General features: G+C 47.6%; 1 protein-coding gene across 2 annotated transcripts in view; it reads right to left on the bottom strand.

Annotated features, from left to right (window-relative positions):
- Positions 1-23,619, bottom strand: part of LOC142582520 (synaptic vesicle glycoprotein 2C-like) — a 237,684-nt gene that overhangs the window by 46,661 nt on the left and 167,404 nt on the right. For both annotated transcript variants that reach the window (XM_075692341.1, XM_075692342.1), the window contains exon 4: positions 744-1,082. In XM_075692341.1, the coding sequence (XP_075548456.1) occupies positions 744-905 (162 nt within the window). In that variant the 5' untranslated portion in view covers positions 906-1,082. The remainder of the gene's footprint in view (positions 1-743; positions 1,083-23,619) is intronic.

Below are 23,619 nucleotides of genomic sequence, written 5' to 3'. Positions count from 1 at the left end.
TCTGTTTACATAAGCTGGACGCTAAAGAGTCTGTTCACATGGGATGCTTATCAGTTCAGAGACGTACTGAACTTATTACATAATACAACAATTTTTTGAACACCCGGAAACACAGCAAGAACTAATAGGTAAATTCGAAGTGGGAGTAAACAGCACTCAGATTAAACAGTAGCTCAGCGGCTATCACGTATACACGCGCTGCGACAATAACAACACACATAACTTGCTAAAAAAGGTAACGCTTGTATTGCCAGCAAAAGTATGTCGGAATATATATATATATATGTACATGGAAGCCTACACATGCCTAAAAGCTCCAGTGAAACACTGTTATCAGAAGCACAATTGAGTGTAATCCATCACAGACGGGGCCACTAGCATGTGAAACCTCGGAGAGGTAATTCTGTACGTATACATATATAGCATGCCTCGATGCGCACGATACCTACAAGTGCTGTGGGGTGCCTCTCACCGGCTGCTGGGCAAACAATACTGCCCGTGGCGTGGGTCAGCCTAATATGTCGTGTGCGCGCTCAGTAAGCCCAACGATCAGAGCTGGCCTGGTTTTGCTGGTAGGAAGATTCAACTTGGACTGTTTATGGTCCCGCCGTCTTTTTTAGGCGCCACAGTCGTGTTCTGGAACCCACTGTCCCCAAAACTGGCGCCAAAAGTGGGGCCTTCCTGCGCCTCGGATACTAACTCGTTCTTCGAGCAGCCGATGATAGGTGCCCCACAGTGCTCACCTGCGCAATGGCATCCTCGTGGAACTGCGACAGGAGCGGCACATCTGTGTCGACGTAGTCGGTCTCCCGGATGGCCGGTGTCGGCCTGGCATCCTCGGTGTATGATCCGGGGTTCTCGCGACCGACCAGGGACGCGGACTCGGAGTCCTCGTCCCTCTTCATGGCGGCCGCAACCAGCGCGACGGCTTGACCCCCGCAGGGACGGGACGCCGCACCGGCCCCCTTCGACAGGGGCCAAGCGGCACGCCCGCGCGCTGTCCCTTCACGAGATCCTCCGAGGAGACCTCTGCTCAGCTGACTGTTGTAGAGCGGTTTCAAAGCAGAAATCCCTCATCGAAGCTGCGGCACCAGGAGAGAAACAAATTTAGTGATTATCATCACCATCACGTTTAAAGAGCTAGATTTGATTGCCATTCGGATTTTTTTAAGGCATCAGCTTTTCTGAGCTCGTTCCTCAATTCCACGCCGTCATTGTCGGCGTCGCCATCCGCAGTGTCCGCGTTATAACATCTTTAACCATTAGTACTATCACTTGAGCCATGGCTGTGTGCATAACACGACCAGCTCGTTAGGTAGCCGACAGTCATTGACTGTCGATGGTAATATGTTACAACTGAATCTATATTGAGACAACATATTGCCATCGTCGAAAAGAGTTATGTAAGAGGCATGTGCGGCAGTGAGACTACTAGCGGAAAACTTTCTGTGGCAATGAAGGGAAAGCTACGGAGGCAAAGCGCGCACAAGTGAGAGCGCTTCTGAAAAGAGTCCCATGTTTTCATACACGTTAGTTTAAGCTGGGGAAGAGAAAACATAAACACCTTATTAGCAACAGTCAAATAAGATAAAACACAAAACTGATGTAAAAGTTTACTTATTTTACGGCTTTTCCCATACCGTCGCACGTGAAGCTGCGTTGATTCAGCGTCTGTTCCGAGCAAACAGAAACACTGTAAACGCTGGCGGACTGCCTGGCGCGGTAACACACGTGCAGAAGCTTCGCCTCCGTAGCGTTCCCTTCAATGCCACAGAAATGTGTCCGCGAGTATACTCTTTCTCGCTTTCCTAAGGATACTCGGCGCCATCTAGCGTCGCCGCCGCGAAGCCTGCGAGTGGCTTCCGAAATGCACCGCACACGGACGCGTGCGAACGCTGAGAAACGCGTCATGCGGCAACCGTTCTCCTGTCTCGCGCTTCTTTCTATACATGCTGCGCCATTTAGTAGCGCTGCCGAGAAGTCCGCGCGTGGTCTGAGTCGAGAAGCGTGGCGCACCAGTGCCTGCGAACGCACCTCCTTTGCCGCGCACTCAGTGGCACATACTCAGTGACCCAAGCAGGCGAGGGTTTCTTTGAAGAGCGACACATACTGAGTGCATTCTTCGCGCAGCTCGCTAAACATGTTGAGATGAAAGGCATTCATTGAAAATTGGCACATACCCAATGCATTTGTGCTGCAGCCTGCAAATGCGTCGGATTGCTGTCCTTGAGAAACCCTTGTGACGTAGGTTTGCTTTCGATCAGCATTGGAAAAACTTAAGGGATTTTTTTACGCCATTATTGAGCGGAGAATTCCCAGTGACACATACCTATAGTTATCCAAGCTGGCGTCAAAGACGTTCGCTGAAAATCGGCACACACATATTGGTACATACCCAGCGCTCGAAGTCGGCGTCAAAGAGTGTTCTTCGAACAGTAGTACCTACCCAGCCCCGCATCTTACAGCGACCAATGTTATCATGTTGTAGTTGTAATACAACATACAGCATTGTGGTTGTAATACAATTGCCATTAATTCCAGACAGCTGAGTTATCCTTACTTTCCTGACTAGTGCGTCGCCTCAGTGCATAAATGCGAGCGGAATAAACAACAGATCGATAAAACCAAGAAAATGTTCGGCGTCAAAACATCACAATGCCCGACACGCAACAATGATGGAGTAAGTTCTCTTGCGGAGAATTTCCACTGACGTGATAAGCCGTACCTTGCCGGCGAGATTGCACCTTATATTTGACGTCGATCGGAAGATGCATTACAGTGAGAAGGCATACGTACTGAAGATACAAGCTTATCGCTGTTTACTTAGCTGTTGCTTGGAGGGAAGCCCAGTGTTTCCATTTCCACCGATATTTTCATAAAGGCGGCCATCGCATGCTGCATGTTTGGAGCGTCATTGTAGCGCAAGTAAAACAAACACAAAAACAAAAGATCGCACACCACTGGAGCTGCGCGGTGCACAGTCTTCTCTTCTTTATGTTCTGTTTGTCTTATATGCTCTGCAATGGCTCCACCAGATGTCAACCAACTTGTCCAAGGACAAGTTAATTTTACTTACCCTTATCGTAGTCAACCAATTTACATTACAGCCATGCTGTCCAGTCTTCTGTTCTTTGTGTTTTCTTTCTTCTCTTGTTTTTCTTTTTTCAAAGGTTTCACCGAATATCAAATAGCTCAAGGACGAGGAGGAATAAACATTTATTGTACAACCAGCACTTTATAATGGCCGGGCCTAAGCCTCCCATGAGGGGACGTCAAGGGCTTGCTTCGCCGCCGCCTCACGGGCGTGCTGGGTCGCCCAGGTTTGGTCGTCGAGGGCGGAGCTCCGCAGAGCCTCATGCAACCTCGACGAGAGGGTTGAGCGCCGGACGCTGGCGTAAAAATAAAAGTTTTTTCTCTCTCTCTCTCTCGACGAGAGAGTCGTGGTGTTAGTCTGTGTGTACTGTGCTGGGCACTCCCCCAACTTTGCGGAAGCATAGCCGGGTGAATGCCACAGCACCGGCAGGTGGGGGTAGTGTAGACGTCTGGAAATATAAGGTGGAGGCGGGCGGGTGAAGGGTACGTGTTTGTAGCAGACGCAGGGTGGTAGCCTGCGCCCGGCTGAACTTGGGGTGAGGCGGGGGGAAGGTTTCGGCGACTGAGGTAAAAGGCCTTAACGAGATCGTTATAAGTTGTCAGATTGTCCCTGGTGTCCAACTCATCTCCAGTGACTCCGGCGCGGTTGACTAGGCCTCGCGCAATGGAGTGGGTGACCTCGTTAAGGTTGGGGAGGTGTGGGTGGACAGGGCCCGCATGGGCCGGTATCCATGTCAGCGAGATTATGCTGTCTTTAGAGCGTGGTGCCTGGCAGAGGATGCGAAGAGCTTGGGTAGAAATACGGCCTTTGCTGAAGTTAGTGACGGCTGAGCGAGAGTCACACACGATGGTGTGACCGGTGGGATCTAGAGTGGCTAGGGCGATGGCCACTTCTTCAGCCGTCTCGGCAGTGGGGGTAGTGACGCTGGAGGCGTGGTGTAGGACTCCATCGCGTGTGGCGACGGCCACAAATCGTGTGCCATGGGAATATTGGGCTGCATCAACAAATGTGAGGCCAGGTACATGAGCAAGGGCTTTTATGATAGCTCCGGCCCGAGCTTGGCGCCGGGCCCTGTTATATTCAGGGTGCATGATTCTAGGGATAGGGTCTATGTAGATCCAGCTACGGATGTCGTTCTCGATCGGTTGTTTGGGGCCCTGTTGCTGATGGTAGGTGAAGCCAAGCGTGGATAGAATAAAGCGTCCCGTTTCGGTAAGGGTGAGCCGTTCAAGCTGAGAGCGTTGTTGGGCTTCAATGAGTTCGGAAAGGTTGTTGGGAACTCCCAGTTGGTTGAAGAGTTCAGTGCTGGTGCAATGCGGGAGGCCAAGTGCTTGCTTGTAGACCCCTCGTATGAAGGTGTCGAGCTTGTTTTGCTCAGCCCGGTACCAGTTGTGGTACGCAGCAACGTAGGTAATGTGACATATGACAAAGGATTGCACGAGGCGGAGAAGGCTTCCTTCTTTGAGTCCCCCTCGTCGGTTAGAGATACGTTTAAGAAGTTGTAGGGTGTTTTGAGATTGGGCACAGATCTTGTTGAGAGCCAAGGCGTTGGAGCCGTTGGTAGAGATGGTGAGACCGAGGACCCGGATACTAGGGACGTGTGGGATAAGACTGCCATCTTGAAGGCGTAGGGTGATGGCGTCACAGGGTCGTTGATCAGATTGGTGTTTCGGAGGGCGACCCCGCTGAATGGGCTTGTAGAGCAGAAGCTCCGATTTAGCCGGCGAACAGCGCAGTCTGGTCTCTTGGAGATAGGCTTCAGCCGTGTCAATCGCCGTTTGGAGGGCTGACTCCACTTGACCACCACTGCCTCGGTACTACCAGATGGTGATGTCGTCGGCGTAGATGGTATGGTTGATATTGTCGACTCGTTGTAGTTGCTGGGCAAGGACAATCATGACTAAGTTAAATAGCATGGGAGCGATAACTGAACCTTGCGGGGTGCCTTTGCTGCCAAGAGGAAGCTGGTCTGATCGTAAATCCCCGGCCTCTGAGAGGGTGGCCGTGCGATTGGAGAGAAAGTCACGAATGTAATTGTAGGCTCGCTCCCCCAGGTGGAGGTGGGGGACCTGGTCAAGGGTAGCTGCATGGGAAATGTTATCAAAGGCTTGAGTAAGGTCAAGTCCGAGGATGGCTTTCATGTTACGGGAACGATTGTTTAGCACTTGATGGCACAAGTCCTTTCCCATTCCATCTTCCCACACTTCGATAAGTTCACTGCGAGTATCTGTAAAGCACTAAAATGGCCCGAAACCACGTTAATTTTTTTTTCTGCACTACGATACTCTGCCGAGGTTATACATAGCAACCAGAGACGACCGAAATGCGCCAATCTCAAAGGTAACGTGCCGCACACAAACAAAAAAAGAAAGAAAAGGAAAAAAAGAGAGAAAAAATTGTAGAGCTGCTTTATGCCGGGCGGGAAAGTCCTGACTTTGTACCGCAGAAACAAAGTTGTGCTTAGGCGTCTCCTGGCCGCCGCTGAGAAAGATCTCGTTCGCACCGCGCCTTGTGTTTCACGACTCGGTGTTTGCTAACCGCCCTCTAGCGCTGAAGCGTTTATGTCCCGTGTTAACGGGCGCAAGGGTATAGAAAGCCGCTGTTGTCAAGTTTTACTTACATGCAGCCTCTTCATAGCCAACTGAGGCTTCGGCTATAGACGTAGACGACTTCCGCCTCGCTGGCTCGCGTGCATACAAGCGCACTTGCACACGCGTGTGAACTCCACGACGCGCACGGAGTGTAAAGTCTGCGATTACAATTCTATTTACAATGCACACACGCTTAAGTTACCTGTACACCGCTGGCATAACGACGCAAAAGAGAACATGGTGGAGAAAAGGAAAGAGAGAGAATGAAAAGAGGTAGGCGAATTGAAAGCAGTGGCTTCGGTAAGCGCGGGTTGGCTTCGAAGCCTCGACGGTTCTAAGCGGCCCGCCGAAAGAAAGTGCGCGGTGGCGTCAAAGCGGTTTGCTTGCGCAAATAAATGCACGCGCGTGCCACGATGGGCCACTCGCGCGCCAGTCGTAAAAAGGCGGCGCTGCGATAGCATAACGCTGGACCATGACGACCGGCGCGGCCCCCTTTAGGCAAAAGAGGGAGGTGCCTTTTTTTTTCGTAAGCACATAAAACACGACATCGCCTTCCCCCTTTTCCAGTTTTTTTTTATAGCACGCGTACAAAAGAGTCATAAAACGTGGTTCCTCCGACCAGCAGCAGCGGGCGGGGAAGTGAGAACAAGAGAACGAAATTGGGACGATAAGAGAATGTATAGAGAGAAATGGAAAAGGGAGAAAAAGAAAAAGAAAGGAGTAGGGGGGTAGATAGGGTATGGAAGGATGGAGGTGATAAGAAAACAGAATGCAATGACGAATCAAAAGGTCAGTGCAAAAAAAACAACAACAAAAAAACTCTTAAAAAACCATCCTGTGCACGACTCGGGATAAACAGAGCGTTCTGTCCCTGCCCCAGTTTCTATTTGCACTGCTGCTTTTTTGCTCTCAAATGTGGTTGTGTTTGCTGAACAAAAGAGCCTTCGTATTCGTTGTATCAAAGCTCATTTACATTATTGCTTTGCAATTTTACATTATATTCTTTCTAGAAAGATGGTGTGCTGGAAGAGCTCGTTTTCTATTCCTTTAACGGTATCCCTGTGTGGGTAACATTCGCGCTTCCTTACAAAAGCTGCCTGTTTATTTCGAAGTGTGCAAGAGTATGTCCAACGTTCAAGTGTATATTGCTCACAGAAAGCGAGGCAAGGAGCAGCTGGTACCGCATCATTGCGCCATCTTTTTTCATATTATATGAATAACACAGGAACAAATCATATCTGGCGAAGAAATTGGGGAAATGGGAAGGGTTATGAAATTAAGGAGGATGGGAACGCTGAATAGGAGCGAGATGAGTGACAGTCACAGGAAATAGGAGACAAGGTTAGTTGAAGGGAAGATGAAGGAAGAAGGGGAAGTCAGAACATATGAGACGGGAAGAAAACAAATAATAAGTGAAGGAAAGCAAAGGTTAGAAAGATTGCGTGCAGAAAAGGCAGTGACGTCAACGGGCCGCTGTTTTGCTGGTCGCTTAGCAGTCCTGTGCATTTCCCGCATACTTCCGTCGAAGCTTTGCGGGAAGCGCAGCGACTGGTTGCTAGCAGGAAATATTAGGGGTACTGCTAGATGCTTCCCAAAGAGCAATATTTGTTGTCTTAATCGAGCTTCTAGACCTTCCTCGCTAAAACAAAAGCTTTTTTTCGCTTGCTACGTGGACGAAATTTTCTGTTTGGGATTGTGAAGATGCTACGGAAACGAGCTTTATACGCGGTGGTGCTCTCCTGCACAAATATGTATGAGTGTCCACCTAAGGCTGTAATAATAAAGGAGAAAAAGAAGAAGAAAGTTGGCGGAGTTCGATTTTGTCCACGTACGAATACTGAGTATCCCTTTTAACTCTATTACGAGACAGGCAGATAGAAGGAAGGAAGGAAAGAAAACTTTATTTGGTCCATCAAGTAGAGAAAGACATAGAGAAATAGGGAATGAAATAAATTGAAAACAAGAGTTTGAGCTATAAAATAGGAATTAAAAAAAAGAAACCTGAGTTCATTCACAACGATCTGGAAGCAACGAAGAAAAAAGAAACATTTTGCGAATCCTGCCTCAACTTTATTATTGAGAATATAGGCCCTTGTGAACACTGACAAGATTGTTAAACGTCAATTTCTTTGCACGAATAAACATGCTTACTGCTTTTCTATTAATGCTGACGACAGAGTGAGTATCTTTTTTCGTTTGATGGAAAATAGTTTACTGCGCCAAATGTGCCACAAACGTTCACATTTGCCAGTATGGTATGGTATGGCAAAACTTTAATGAAGTCCTGCAGATCGTGAGTCTTCACGAAGCGGGCCGCTCCCACGTGGGAACCGGAAGGCCGAGCCTCTCGGCCGCCTCGTGGGCCTGCTGGACAGCCCAGAGTTGGTCAGCCAGAAGAGGGCTGCGGAGAACCGCCTCCCATCTGACCGAGCTGTTATCAATGATAGAGCGTGACCGGGCACACCGCCAGGGGATGTAGTCTAACGTGGCTATTTCTCCACAATCGTGGCAGGTAGCATTGGTGTAAGTATCCGGATAGATGTTATGTAAGAGCGACGGATTGGGATACCTATTCGTTTGTAGTAGACGGAGCGTTAATGCTTGAGCTCTATTTAGCTGCGGATGAGGAATAAAGTAGGTTCTACGGCTGAGATAGTAGCGTTTAGTAATCTCGTTGTAGGTGGAGGGCGTGCCCCTGTTCTCTGGGGAGTCGGCTTCCGATTGGTCGAGGGTAGCACGGTGGGCAAGTTCACGCGCAGCCCCGTGAGCCGACTCGTTGCGGTTGGGAGGAGCACCCTTTATCTGACCCTGATGTGCGGGAAACCAATAAATGAAGTGGTGCGTGATTGCCTTGCCCCCGAGAAGTCTGAGGGCCTGTTTGGAAACCGTGCCTTTTTCAACTGCTCCGAATGCATATCTTAAATCACTATAGATGACATCCCGTGAGCTATCAAGCAGGGCTAGTGCAATACCCATTTGCTCAGCTATTTCAGAGTCCCTCGTCCGAACTGAGGCAGCAATGGTGATTGCTTGCCGACCATCGCCAGTGACGATGGTGAACGCCCGACGTCCCTTACAAGAAGCGGCATCCACAAAGTTTACCTGTCGCTGATCACTGTATATTTGCCTAAGGAGGTTGGCCACCCTTGCCCTCCTTCTACCGCGATTATGATCGGGGTGCATGTTCCTAGGTATGGACGCGACCGTAATGTTCGCACGAATCGACGGAGGAACGTCATAAAACTCCTCCGCTACTCTATCGGGGTGATATCCGAGCGCCTGCAAGATGGATCTCCCTGCCTTCGTTGTAGTGAGGCGAGTTAGCTGTGCGCGCTCCTGGATATTTGCCAGTAACCAGAAAAAAAAAAAAATCTGGCACTTTTTGACTTGGAAATGAAAGATGCTTATCTTTTAAGCAAGCACGATCTGAACTGAATTTTTTTTTCGTGATGACTTAAGGGATGCAGCAAATAACACCTATGTGTCTGTCTTCGTTAGTGCTGTGTATGGTGGTATACTTAAAATACTTAAAATATAGGTAAGAGAATATTCCGCTGCATCCAAGAAAGTGATAATTTACTTTCTCGCTTCTGCTTATCATGCGAAATTTAGCTCACAAGTGCAATTTAATAATAGAGTTTACCGTTTACAAAAAAAATTTCTGTGCTACTGAGTTACCTATAACAGAATTTTAATATCAGTAGAACTCTAAATTGTGAACGTCATAGGAGTTACATGAAATTTCGCTGCGGTATGATTAGTTGCCTTGCAACATATTGTAGTATATTAAAGAGGTGCGAGCAGGAGAGAGATACTTATTGGGATACTTATTTCTAGAATGAGCACTCCATGGTATCGTTCTGTATCTTTGAAACCCTTTGTGGAGTCCATAGCTATAATTATGGCCCCCGATGAATCTGAAATTATCAAAATTTTATAGCATACAAAAAGCGGTCACTGCGCACCACAACCGGTCGTGTTACCGTAAGGTTGTTGCCCTTTCAAGCTTGAAATAGAAAAGTGATTTTGCTTCTTTCCGTAAGAAGATTCTTGTTGACAATTGTTGTTTTCTTTCTCTGCTTTATAGCGTCACTATCATTCCCTATGAGACACGACCTTCCCCCTCTCCCCCTGCTTGAGCCAAAAGTAATTTTCCTCGACGAAAAAAATTGAATAAATATTTTCTGGGTCACTGCAGTGAAGTCTCATCACTTGTGCGTCAGAACCGGTTATAGAAGCAATGCGAACCACGCGCAGCAACCGAGGATTTCATTTTTTTATTTTGTACAGATACATAAAAGCTTTATTGCTTAAGCCTAAACTGCTCACAGAAGGCATGCAACTCGCTTTTATATGCCACTTTTTCCTCGCAATCTTATTCGTCTTAGCCCACGATGCGGCCAGGGAGTTACAACTCCCGGTCCCAACGTGGGAGTAGCCCGCTCTATGGGACCTTGCGCCCCGTAGCTCGCAGGACCTTTCTATAAAGTTACTCCATCCATCCATCCATTTTTCGTTGCCCACTGACGTGAATAACTAAGGAGATCCCAACCTCATAAAATGAGCTCAGCGTACCCTTTATGAGCGAACAAAAGTTGTAGTTGGTGCATACTCCGGATGCAAATAACTCTCGAAGCACATGGCATTGACAACGTCGCTGTTATTCAAGAAGGCTACCTCTCATAGCCACACCAAACCGCCTAGTGCACTTGACCTAGTTTGTTTTACTTTTACTTACCTTCCCTTTGTTCCTTTCTTTTTTTTTTCTGGCAGTGACGCAGGCAATTGCTGTGTCTCAGTGGCACTGGACGTCACTAAAGATCCGGGCACGGCCGCCTAAATAGACGAACTACGCAAGCCGTAGTTGCGTAAGCTGTCTGCTGCACGGTCGCGAACAATCGATTGACCCGCGCTGCTTCGCCTCCGAGGGAAGCCGTTTTATTGAATCTCGCCTCGGCCCCGTGCGACGCGAATTTCGCGCTTAACGTGGGATTTCCCGTTGCTCGTACGTTGACGGCACGCGAAGTTTCACATATATACTAGCAGGACACTCGTCGAAATTGTAGCTATAATTGACGGAGTTATAGAGACAGATAGAAAAATAATAAAGCAAACGTGGCGATGCCTCTAACAGCCGTAAAAGGAAGTCATATAGGTATAAGTGAGAGTAGACGCACTGGCCAGAACTTGTAGACAGACGAGTAGAGGAAAAGCGACAAACGATGTATGTACCATCCGCTGACTAGACACCGCGTTATTAGGCGACAGTATCGTTTGTACTATTGAGAATTTTATCCGCATAACTGTGGAGACATTTACCTTGTATATTGTATGTACCATGTGTTTCTTACGTCATAGCCTTCCTGCGAAAATGTTCCGTGATAAGTCCTGGTGCTTGTGTGAAAAGACCATTTGATATGTAATCTTCAACCCTGTATGTTGTATGATGGAACCACTCAAGAGATAAGCCGGCGCCTTAAATTGTGCGCCAACATCTCCTTATATCATATCAATAAAAAAAAACGATTACACGATTGCCTTGGGATGTGTAATCGCACCCACCGTGGTTGCTTAGTGTCGTCGGTGTTGCGCTGCTATAAGCACAAGGTCGCGGGATCAAATCCCGGCCACGGCGGCCGCATTTCGATGGAGGCGAAATGCAAGAACACCCGTGTACTTAGATTTAGGTGAACGTCAAAGAACCCCAGGGGGTCAAAATCAATCGGGAGTCCCCCACTGCGGCGCGCCTTATAATCAGATCGTGGTGTCGGTGCGTAAAACCTTATAATTGAATTGATGTGCAATAGCGAGCAAAATTATACGAAGGAGGGTTCCGAAGGTAAAACCAATTTTGTTCGCTGCTTACGTAGCTGGCCTGAAATCTAGGACTGCTGTCCGAACTTGGCATTGCGAATTGGAAAGTGCGCAATGCCAAGTTTCAGTTTTTATGCTTGCGTTACGAATAAATTAGGTTTTTCTGACGAGTCTTCTTTTTCTAGACGGATAGCCAAAACATAACAATTACATATAAACGAAATAACGCGAATACAAGTGTGAACAGAAATGTAACAGGTTCAAGCAAATATCGATACGTCAATTGCGAACTAAGTATAGTTACGCATATAAGAAAGAAAAAGAAATGGAATGCGAAGATAAAAGCGATGAACCACGTATAGAGCTGCGACTGAACCACGACTGCGACCAATGATGAAACTTCTCATACAGAAGACCAGAAAACGTGATTAATGATGTGGTGCAATATTCTACGTTTTCTTTACTACCATGCTATGACCTCTATATCCCTGGAGCTAGCAGTACAGGAACAGAAAGTGACGTAGCACAAGTCTTGGCCATAACGACTCTGCATACGGTTGTGGGTTAGCTGCGGAGTGCGTAAGGCTGGAGGAATTTTTTTCTCGCCTGTTTTAATGCGGAATGCGGCAACAGTGACATCGTAAAGCACACCTGTATTTTGCTTATGTCACGGAGGGAAAAGTTTAACACTGCCTATGTAATCTCAACACATTGGTCTGCCAAGACCGACACCTTAAAAAGCGATTAACATACTTAGATGGGCTAGTTGGTTGCTGCCTTGATGGAACATGGTTAAAACGGCGCGATTTGAGAACAGGACACAGATAGAATGCACACACGACAGTTGCCGACTTCAACGGAGCCTTACTGCGTAAAAAATTGCACGAGCAGCAGTTGCTGCGCAGAAACATTAGAAACAATATTGCCACAGCGCACTTTGTCAGCACAAAAGCAGCTCATCCTGTCTCACTTTACTATCGGAAGTTTTGATCTGCGCAAGATTAAAGACACATTTCGAACCACTCTATAACACATTCTACGCTCTTCATATCCGCGGACTTGGATACTTATTGTGCAAATATATCTCTTGTTTTCTCGATAATTTAAGTGACGCGCTGAATGCTACCTTCTTTTTTTATACAAATTGCATCAAACAATTCCCTTCTCTTTTTCAGTTTTGAAACTTTCGAGCATACAGGTCGGTGTCTGTCCTGTGTGCATTCTTTCTGTGTCCTGTCCTCAAATCGCACCGTTATAACCATGTTCCATCAAACCTTAAAAAGCATGCCATCTGCATCTTTTATGTCGAGAACGTCCTCGCAATATTTGTCATTTGGCGCTGGAATTGCGCTGCAGGGAATACTGAAGCAGAAATTATTGGCTGCTTTATATGGAAACGGGTTTATAACCCGGTAATATACCGGGTTATAAAAGCGGCTGCTATTTAGAAGTGCCGTAATGGAGGCGACTCCCGATGACGTGTGACTACCTGGAATTATTACAGAAAACATGGTTTACGGGACTGCCCCCATCGGACGACACAATGCATTCATTCTTTTCTATTAACAGTGCAGTGCGTTTACTGAATATTTTTGCACTATACATTTTTTCGACTGCTGCAGGGTGAACTGGGACACCTAATTTCATCACAAGTTTGTTTTTATGCGCTGTGCACAAAAGTGAATACACAGAAAACCACAAGTTCATTCTAACAAATTCATTGAGACAGGAAATATTTTTTTAATAAGCAGTAGTTCAATAAAAGCGCAGAGCCATTAACAGAGCCAAAGTAGAGCCGACGGCGCGTTAGCTCGTTAAATGTATATTGAAATAAAAGTCGCGCTCAGTACTACCGACATGCCAGTGGCGAAATTCTGCTGACATCCACGAACAAGCGTGTTCTATCTTGCGTGTTGGCTGTCATGACGTAACAGCGGTTAGACCCGAGGAGCACTTTTTGTAGGTACGAAAGAAACCACAAAGCGTTATTGTTGATTCTGCACCGAGTGGCCTCCTGCATATTTCCCGCTTATCACCATGTGCGAATAGACCGCGGTCGCCGCAGCGCTCCGAAGAATATTTACTGAAACGGGTGCCCTACTGCGTGGACCACGAGAAATTTCGAATCACACGATAGTTCGAATAAAGTGATTTTGTTATAACGCGGGCTGAGTATATGTTAATAATTTAAAAAAGAAGACGCCTGTTGTGCAACACACTGCAGGGGCCCTCGGGGAAATAAAACTGAAACACACTCTCCGTCCGGGTCTTTATGTTCAGTCGCTTCATGCGTTCTTGCACTTAATGGCTAACTCTCGCATTGCGCAAATATACGGTCATCTCTCCCGCGCGCGCTGGAATAAAGGCGCAGCAGTATCGCGAGCGGGTCGAGCTCTCCAATGCCGCCGCAATTGTTCGCACGAGCCGTGGAGCGCTCCCTAATTTCCCCGCGAGGAATGGGGAATGCACGTCGTGCGTGCGCAGAATGCCGACCGTCATCCGCGTATAACATTCGTTTCGTTCGAACGAGGCGGCGGCGGGCGCGGGAAGGGCACGACCGTCTTTTTCGCTGCAGCTCCCCCCGCCGTCGTCCTCGGCCGAACGGTGATACGGCCCGGCAGGAGAGCCCATCGGGCGCGCGATCGAAGTCGTTTCTCGCCGGGCTCCTCTCTAATGGTTTCTGGCCAGAGTCGGGCGAGGCGCCGTTTACGTCGACGATAACGTCCAGCCCGAAGCAATCCTGCTAAGCCAGCGGCGGGTAGCGCTGCGTAAGCTGCTGCCCCAGGACAGGACGACTCGGGCGGGAGGGGGGCGCGCTCATCGCCGTATCGTGTATCGTGGAAGATCATGGCGTAAAAGACACCAAGAGATGATTTCAGAAAAAGAAAGAGCTACGGCTGTTACATTTTAGAAGGAAAGTAAGCGAACCAAGAAAAACCGTGCGCATAATGATTATGTGCACGTAACCTCGGGATAAATCGAGCGTATCGAGCTAAACGTTAACATTGATTTCAATGGGCACTGCTGGTGAGCTTGCGTTCCGTTACAGCCTCTGAGTAGAGGTTGGTGGAAGAGCTTGCCGTAAAGCGCTTTGCGCTAAAAATGTTTTGTTACTTCTTGTCCCCTCCGTTTTGCCATTGTTTCAGCTGAGAAACTGAACCATTGCAGCGGCAGCCCATGGGCCAAGTAGGCGCTGTAACTCATGGGCCTGCGCGTCGCAGGCAACTAAGGCACCTTTATCATTCTTGCTATACACTGCGTATCATTTCACTTCTTATTATTTCCTGCCGAAGTAGCATGTTAGGCGTGCCTTTAGCTCTTCAGGATTCAACAAAGGCGTCCCTATGTATGTATGTGTACAAGGTGTCCCACTGCAGCTAAATTTAGCAAGAGTTTAAAAGTACGCAAATGCCACGTAGCTGGACAGAACAAAGGCAATGTTGCTTGCCGTCGCTTTGAGATACTCAACTCAAGTTATCTTTGTTCATTCCGCCTAATTAGATAATTAGACTTAATCAATTAATCAACTTCTCAAATATTATAATTAGATGAAAAGTGTCAATGAGAAAATTGTAAAGCGACATGAAAAATTCCGAAACAGCTTTCTGTTGCTCAATGCGTGCTACATAAAAGCGTTTTTTCGAGCGTGAAAGAGGCCCACAAACGCACGCAAAATTGCCACGCGACTGGCCGCTCTAGGCACTTTGCTTGTATTCGAGAGCTTCTTTCTAGCTCGGAAAAACACATTAGGCGGCACGTATTGAGCACGTTTGATTCAGTCGAAACCTCAGCAGTCATGGAGGCATTGCGGAATCAGGGTGTAGACGAGCCGTATGTAAAAATACTGAAAGATATCTATAGCGGCTCCACAGCCACCGTAGTCCTCCATAAAGAAGGCAACAAAATCCTATAAAGAAAGGCGTCAGGCAGGGAGATGCGATCTCTCCAATGCTATTCACAGCGTGTTTACAGGAGGTATTCAGAGACCTGGATTGGGAAGAATTGGGGATAAGAGTTGATGGAGAATACCTTAGTAACTTGCGATTCGCTGATGATATTGCCTTGCTTAGTAACTCAGGGGACCAATTGCAATGCATGCTCACTGACCTGGAGAGGCAAAGCAGAAGGGTGGGTCTAAAAATTAATCTGCAGAAAACTAAAGTAATGTTTAACAGTCTCGGAAGAGAACAGCAGTTTACGATAGGTAGTGAGGCACTGGAAGTGGTAAGGGAATAAATCTACTTAGGGCAAGTAGTGACTGCGGATTCGGGTCATGAGACTGAAATGATAAGAAGAATAATAATGGGCTGGGGTGCGCTTGGCAGGCATTCTCAGATTATGAACAGCAGGTTGACATTATCCCTCAAGAGAGAAGTGTATAACAGCTGTGTCTTACCAGTATTTCTCTACGGGGCAGAAACCTGGAGGCTTACGAAAAGGGTTCTACTCAAATTGAGGACGACGTACGCAACGAGCAATGGAAAGAAGAATGATGGGTGTAACGTCAAGGGATAAGAAAAGAGCAGATTGGGTGAGGGAAAAAACGCAAGTTAATGATATCTTAGTTGAAATCAAGAAAAAGAAATGGGGCATGGGCAGGACATGTAATGAGGACGGAAGATAACCGATGGTCATTAAGGGAGGGTTACGGACTGGATTCCAAGGGAAGGGAAGTGTAGCAGAGGGCGGCAGAAAGTAAGGTGGGCGGATGAGATTAAGAAGTTTGCAGGGACAACATGGCCACAATTAGTACATGACCGGGGCAGTTGGAGAAGTATGGGAGAGGCCTTTGCCCTGCAGTGGGTGTAACAAGGATGATGATGATGATGATGATTATGACGATTGAGCAACAGAAAGCTGTATCGGGAGTTTTTCATGTCGCTCTACAATTTTCTCAGTGACCCTTCTAATCTAATTATGAAATTAGAGAAGCTGGTTAATTAGTTAAGACTAATTATCTAAATTGGCGTAACAAAAAATAGTCTAATATCTCCAAGCGACGGCAAACAACATTACCTTTGTTCAGCCCAGATACGTGGCATTCGCATATTTTTAACGTATGGCTGAAATTAGCTGGGACACTCTGTGTATGTATATATATATATATATATATATATATATATATATATATATATATATATATATATATATATATATATAAATATGGACACCTTTATTGCGTGTTTCTGCTTCGTCTTCCATCAATGTGTGAGCGCTTTTCAACAATACATCATGAATTAAATCATTACTTCAGGGCGCACGGACACTCACGCTTACAAGAGGGAAAAAAGAGTACAAACTAAACATAACGACAAAGGCGAGTCACTGCAAAAATAGAAATAAAGAAAAGAAAAGAAAGAAAATTAAGAAATGGGCAATCGTATTCCGCGTACACGTCCATACTTATAAAAGATTAGTTTACTGTACTCAAAACTGCTCTTTCGAGGCGTCTAACTGACCATCGTCAAAGTATTGTCCCAAGGCATAATGGATAATTTCGCAAAGCCCAAAGACTAAAGTCCATATGTTGTGTTTCCTTTCCAGAGGAGCGCGCAATACACGGCAACCCTCCCTAAGCGGCAACTTTCTTCAGCTGCTGGCAGGCGGTGAGACAAGCTTATGCTAGCGCCGTCGTGGCAGCAGCCTGCATCCCCACAAACAAAGGCAACTTTACATTTATTTTTTCTTTAAAACAAGGCAATAGGCTGTGCTAAGTGTTACATTGAACGACGCAAACTGATAAACCCGATCTTTCTGCGAAATTTGGCCAACAACAGTAGAACGTTATAAGCGCAAAATTTTTCTTTGAACATTTCAACCGATATATACACGTCTGTGTATTACTTGGAACTTACGCATTAGAGGCAACCAGAACGCGTGTTCGCTTCCTGAGGTCTACGGGCCTGAGAGAGCGACGGGGATAATGATGTCTGTTGCGTCAGAATTTTGTTCGCAGACATATCCTTCGCCATTCGTCTTTCTTCCTATCTATAGCGAAGCTTGCCTTGCCTGTTCCTCCCACCATGCCACTTCTGGCCGCTGCTTGGTTATGTGTGCCGCTGGTTATATTCCCGAACAGACAACTTAGGTGAGCGGCCCTGTGACACCGGGTATGATCCCGAGTAAACCACGTGGGGGACACTTGAGTATGTGAACATTACTTGGCCGATCCCCCAGAATGGCGGCAGGCTTTTGCGCACAAATTAGAGAACGAAGACAAGCGACTTGACAAACACAAGCGCAGAATGGGTTAGCGTCACGTGATAAGTGTCCGAATCGAGTATACGTACGAGAGGCAAGAAGTGTAGTTGGCAACAGAGAAGTGAAAAAAGTCGGCAAACAGAAGCCGCTGAGTGTGGAGGAAGAAGTGAACGGAACAAAAGCGGGACGAGGGCATGTACTGAGCGAGGGGCGTTGAGCTAGATAAAAGTGAAAATGAAGGAGAGGTGCAGTCATTTCAGCAAACATCAAAGATAGCTTCGCTTATCACCGATTCACACACACGCGTTGGATGCGTCACATTTTGAAAATTATTTTTTTCGTTTCCTCCCCCCCCCCCCCGCCCCGTGTGGGATAGAAATCTGGCCTTTATTATTATTTTTTTTTTGTCAACCTCCTGTTTTTTCATACGTTTGCATCTCCCTAAGCAAAGGTTTACGTTCCTTCAAGGACAACCGTTTTTTTTTTATGAGAGACGCTTATTTTCTTTTCTGAGATGCCATCCACGTCAAAGTAAGGTGGTATCAAACTAGGCGTCCCCTGTTTACCGACAGCAACCTGAGAGAAGCGCGTGTCACTCATGCGGCTAAGACGCCCTCTATACCCCGACATGAGCAGCATATCGTATATATAAGTCCACAGAGACTTATTCCATGCTCTACAAGGTTACACTTGCAGCCGCGAATCGGTCGTTTTCGAAAGTCAGAGATGCGAAAGCGCACGACCTTTTACGCATCGACGCGGCTAACAAAAAAAGAAAAGTCCAACTAAAGTACCACTACAGCATCTTCTCTGAGCTGCGAGATACTGCACAGTACTATACGTGGCGCGTTTAATAACCGGAAACGTCGCTTCGGGGCGTGTTACCGCTAACGCACAGAAAGGGCAAAAAAAGAAGGCGGCGCCAAGTGTCAAAACTTGTTTCTCCCCGGCAGCCCCGATCGCTTCCCGTTCGTTATTACTCGCGGTACATATCACACGCCGGCTGTTCCGCGAAAAGCGCAACTATCGATTGGGCGCGTCCCTGTCAGAGGAAGCGGTGCGCACTGTATGGCCAGCCTTGACGACGCGCCCCGCACGGGAATAAAGGAATCGAGGGAGAGGGCGGTCGTGCAGGAGTAACGAAGAACGACAGGTGGCCTCGCTGAAATGTGGGAGGCCAATTAGAGTCCGCATCTTGAATTTTACGCAAGGTTAGCGGAAGCTACGTAGAGCGGCCGCAAGATCGCACCCGTCAATGCGGAGACGTTGACAGGGGAAGTCAGCCCGAATATGCGCAGCTGCTCTGCGGGGGAGCGACTTACCACTTGAACGATCGTTACAAGCTGAACACATTTCAAAATGGAGAAGCGTTGTTGATGCAGTCAATTTAACCAGCGAAGTACAGTGGAAGGCACAGAGAAATGATAACGACCACCGATGAGTATATAGCGCGGAACTGGGCTATGTTGATGTTCTCGTTCATCCTGTGACGGGCTGAGTGAGATTGGGTGAGAATTTCCAAACTTTATGACTGCGGTTTTTGACCTCGGTTTTTGACCTCGCTTTGTGCCATGGCGTCAGATCGCTAGTCGTTATTCAGAAGGACCTCCCGACCTGCCCATAGCTCCCCCTGTAGAGGAGGCCGGACAGATATCGGCAGTACCACCCGGCGGCAGACCAACTCCTTGACGTGAGAAACATGTGAATCTTCCGCCAAGAGCTAGGCTGACCACCTCCCACCTCCGCGACGACCGAAATGCCTTCGCGCCAATCGCCATTTTTTTAAATGTGCTGGTGCTGCTGCGTCCAACGAAGGAAGACACCATCGTTGGACACGCATGACCACCATCAGCTGTTCTTGTATGGTGTCTCCTTCTGTGGTTGTTAGTATCTCGACGAGTGTTACCACGTTGGTTTGTTGGTATCAGGAATACGGACAGAAAGAGAAACAAATAGCGCCTTGTGTGTGTATTTGTGTGTGGGTTTGTACGTGTTCCTGCTCACACCACTTGAGTACCTTACGTTGTTAGTACTAATCTGCGTATTACGAAAGAAACGACGATTTCGCGAGAAGGAAGAAACCGATCAGGAATCGCCCTGCAAGGTTACGAACCTCTTGCCTATTCTCACTGGCCAAAGTAAAGCAAAAGCCCCTATTCGTGTTTGAGCTAAAGCGTGATGGCGAAGATAAGGAATGGAATAGAATGAGTACTCCTTTCTACCAGTGAGGGCAAAGAATGAACCGAGGCCTGTTTGCTAGTGCGATGGCTACCCTGAATGGTGGAGGGTTGGGGCGACACTACTAATGTTACTTTGGGAACAACAAAAGAAGAGGCAAAAAGAAAGTTTTAAATCATGTTGCAAACGCGATTTAGTTTCGATGACCACATCCGAATTCAATAGAAAGGCATTCTATGTGTTATTCGGAATGTACGTATTCTACACACATTACATCTGCATGGAACGAACTGCACTTTAGCCATGCCCGACTATATTAGATTGGTCACCCAGCTCTGTGAACAATGCGGTGATAAGGAAACAATACACCATATTCTGTTCTATTGCACGCCGGTACAGTGCACCAAGTTCGCTATTCTGGCGCTCAGTCACTGGAAAGACCGGCCTGTGGCATCAACGGAACTCATCACATCAGAAGGACGTGCAAGTGCTGTTGCTTGCGCTTCTTGCGATACACCGAACTGTGTGAACGCCTATCATGGGAACACCGTTCTCATAATATATATATATATATATATATATATATATATATATATATATATATATATATATATATATATATATATATATATATATATATATATATATATATATACCACTGACACCAGATATCGTTGGTGTCAGTGTTTGTTGGTTTCTTATGATATGACTAATAAAAAATTGGAGGACGCTTAAGCTTCGCCTTCAAGAGTGGAACGCGACAGCGTTCCCATCGACCCGCCAAGGGGTGTAAGACAATGCGCTACGGCGCAGGGATCACTTACGAGGCGCCCCGCATCGGACTTAGCGGCCACCTATCACACGGAGAGCGTCGAGCAACGCAGCGTTCGGCGCGGCAACGAAACGTGCGCCTGAGCAGACGGAACGAACCAAAGAACTCGGTGTCTCGGAGGGGGAAACGATCTACGCCAGCCAAACGTCGTGATCGGCACGGGCAGAGAGATAAATAGATAGTGATCTAAAGAAAGGAACGGCGCTTGGTTCTGCAACCCGCCTGGGAGCACGGCGAAGCGTCGTCAGGGGAGAGGGAGTCGGAGCCGCGACGCGCCTGGCACCGGTCCGCGCAAAGCCCCAATGCGCGCATGGCGCGCCACCTGTCGGGGCAGCGCCGTACATTGAGAGGAGGGGGTCTTCTGTGTTTGCCGCAAGATGGCTCTGCGTGTGCGGTAAGCGCAGAAGAAATGTAGCGGAAACTTACTTCGCTACTCGTGTAAATGCGACTTCTGTAAGTTACATGCTCATAATTACCGATATACACCGCAGTATAACTATCTACGGCACGTTTTTAAGGCAACACCGCGTTCACTAGAAGCGCGTTTGTACCGCTTTCAAGCGTCGAACTCGTGGCTGAGTGGTAGCGTCTCCGTCTCACACTCCGGAGACCCTGGTTCGATTCCCACCCAGCCCATCTTGGAAGTTGCTTTTTATTTATGAAGTGCCTGCCGTGATTTATCGCTCACGGCCAACGCCGCGGACGCCGACGCCGACACCGACACCGACGACACCGGCTTTTCTGCGACACGAGCTCCTTAACGCTATCGCGTTAAAATCGGGCCCCTCGGTCAACCCCCGCTCTTCTCGTTTATTACATAACGAGGGTCTCGAATCCGGCAACATTGATGCCTTCAGGTAGCAAGTGGGGGTTTATTAACCAGTTGCCTTCACCCAAAAAAGATCAGGTTCTCGTGACGCCTGAGGCAAAAAAGACGTTCCACGTCCGCCGCCAAGGTCTATGAGTGGTGGCGCTGGCTTAACACTCCCAGGGTTCTACTAGGGCACATAAATACCCAAGAAAGTGGATGGGGAAACAGCGCCGCGGTAGCTCAATTGATAGAGCATCGCACGCGAAATGCGAAGGTTGTGGGTTCGGTTCCCACCTGCGGCAAGTTGTTTTTTCATCCACTTTAATTTCCATTAATTTATCGTTTCTTCATTTCATTTATTAAGCACATGTATTCCCCTATGTTGTCCTTGGTGTCAGTGTTTGTTAGTTTCTTATGATATGACTAATAAAAATCGGGTCCCTCGGTCAACCCCTGTCTTCTCGTTTTTATATATATATATATATATATATATATATATATATATATATATATATATATCCTCTTTCCTAGTTTATTTACCCCACCCCAGTTCAGGGTAGCAAACCGGAAACTCGTCTGGCTAACGTCCTTGTCTTTCCTCTCTGTCTCTAGATAATCTACACCCACAGTCGTACTATAATGCTACCTAACGGATCAGGATGGGTAACATGTCTAACATCGTCTGCAGATGAACAACGCTATTGCATAATTACTGAATAATATCAAATGTAAAGCCTTCTGGGCCGGCTAACTGCTTCTGATCTATCACCACCATCATCAGCTTATTTTATATCCACTGCAGAACGAATCCTGATCTCCTGCGATCTTCAATTACCCCTGTCCTGCGCCAACCAATTCCAACTAGCGCCTGCGAATTTCTTAATTTCATTACCCTACCTAGTCTTCTGCCGTCCTCGACTGCGCTTCCCTTCTCTTGGCACCCATTCTGTAACCCCGAGTGAACGCATAACAGCCCGAATTGACGAGGACGAAGCTAGAAATAAACCATTCAATAAAACAGCATGTGAATGTACGCCGCATCGCTAGCAGGCTGGTATTAACCCGGTCGCATGCGGCGCCGAACTTGCCGTTGCGGGATGGCTCAGTATAGAAAGGAATCATGAGCGAGAAGTTGTTTCCAGGTAGCAGCTTGCAGTTGCAGGTAAAGTTTACAGCTACACAACCATTTAATTATTCCTTCAAGGAAGGGCGTGCTCGACGAAGCGACTGGCGGAGGAGGGGGCCTGATCCATGCCACAACTACTCGAGCTGTTTTCTTACTATGCGGTTCGGGACATCTCGACTTCGTTAACAATGCGCGGGCGTCTAAGCAGCAGCTGGAAAACAACGCAACTCATAAGCACTGTAGGAAGCATGCATTAGCGCGTTCTGCATAGTGCGGCTAAGTGAATGTTCACCCTCAGTGCACGAAACGCGCAACGCAGACACATAGGAGCTCTCGACTCACGCGTGCAAATTGGGACAGACCCGGCGCAAAACTTCACAGTGTCGGAACCCGAAGGAGAACGGGAGGGAGATGAAGGGTGGGCAACAGTGAGGAGGGGGCCGGCGGCGCAGTGAATATGGGCCGCTAATGATGGGAGTGCAGACAGACGGGACCACTCGCGCTCAAGGACTCTTGTGCGCGCCACACGGAGGATGTGCCGGCTTGTCGAGACACGCTGCAGTGATCAGAGTTCGCAATTCCGCCTCGTGTTTATTTGTTCACTTTTCTGGCTAACAACGCCACTTATCGATTGCGCTTTCATCTTCTTGGAAGCGACGAGCTGGTGCCGTCCTCTTCGCGGAGGACGCTGTTGCTAGTTGCTCGTGATTATTATCGTGGAGACTATAAGTAGAGCACGGCATACTGCCGGCGATCGTCGTGCATAAAAATATGGCCCAATACGCCTACTGATGCATTGCAGCGGTCCACAAAGGCGCAAGTGGCGTCCGTAGCGGGAAAGAATAAGAAAAGTAGGATAAAAGCAAGAACATGCGGTGATGCCAATGCGATGGACGGCAGTGTTCTTGCTTTGAATAGCGATGGTTCGCTAGATATAGTTCCACAGGCACCAACTCCACGTCTACGCAAGAC

The sequence above is a fragment of the Dermacentor variabilis genome, chromosome 5 (assembly GCF_050947875.1).
Source record: "Dermacentor variabilis isolate Ectoservices chromosome 5, ASM5094787v1, whole genome shotgun sequence".
Taxonomy (NCBI): Eukaryota; Metazoa; Arthropoda; class Arachnida; order Ixodida; family Ixodidae; genus Dermacentor; species Dermacentor variabilis.
The sequence above is the reverse complement of the archived record's forward strand: the minus strand, read 5'-3'. Positions and strand labels throughout refer to the sequence as shown.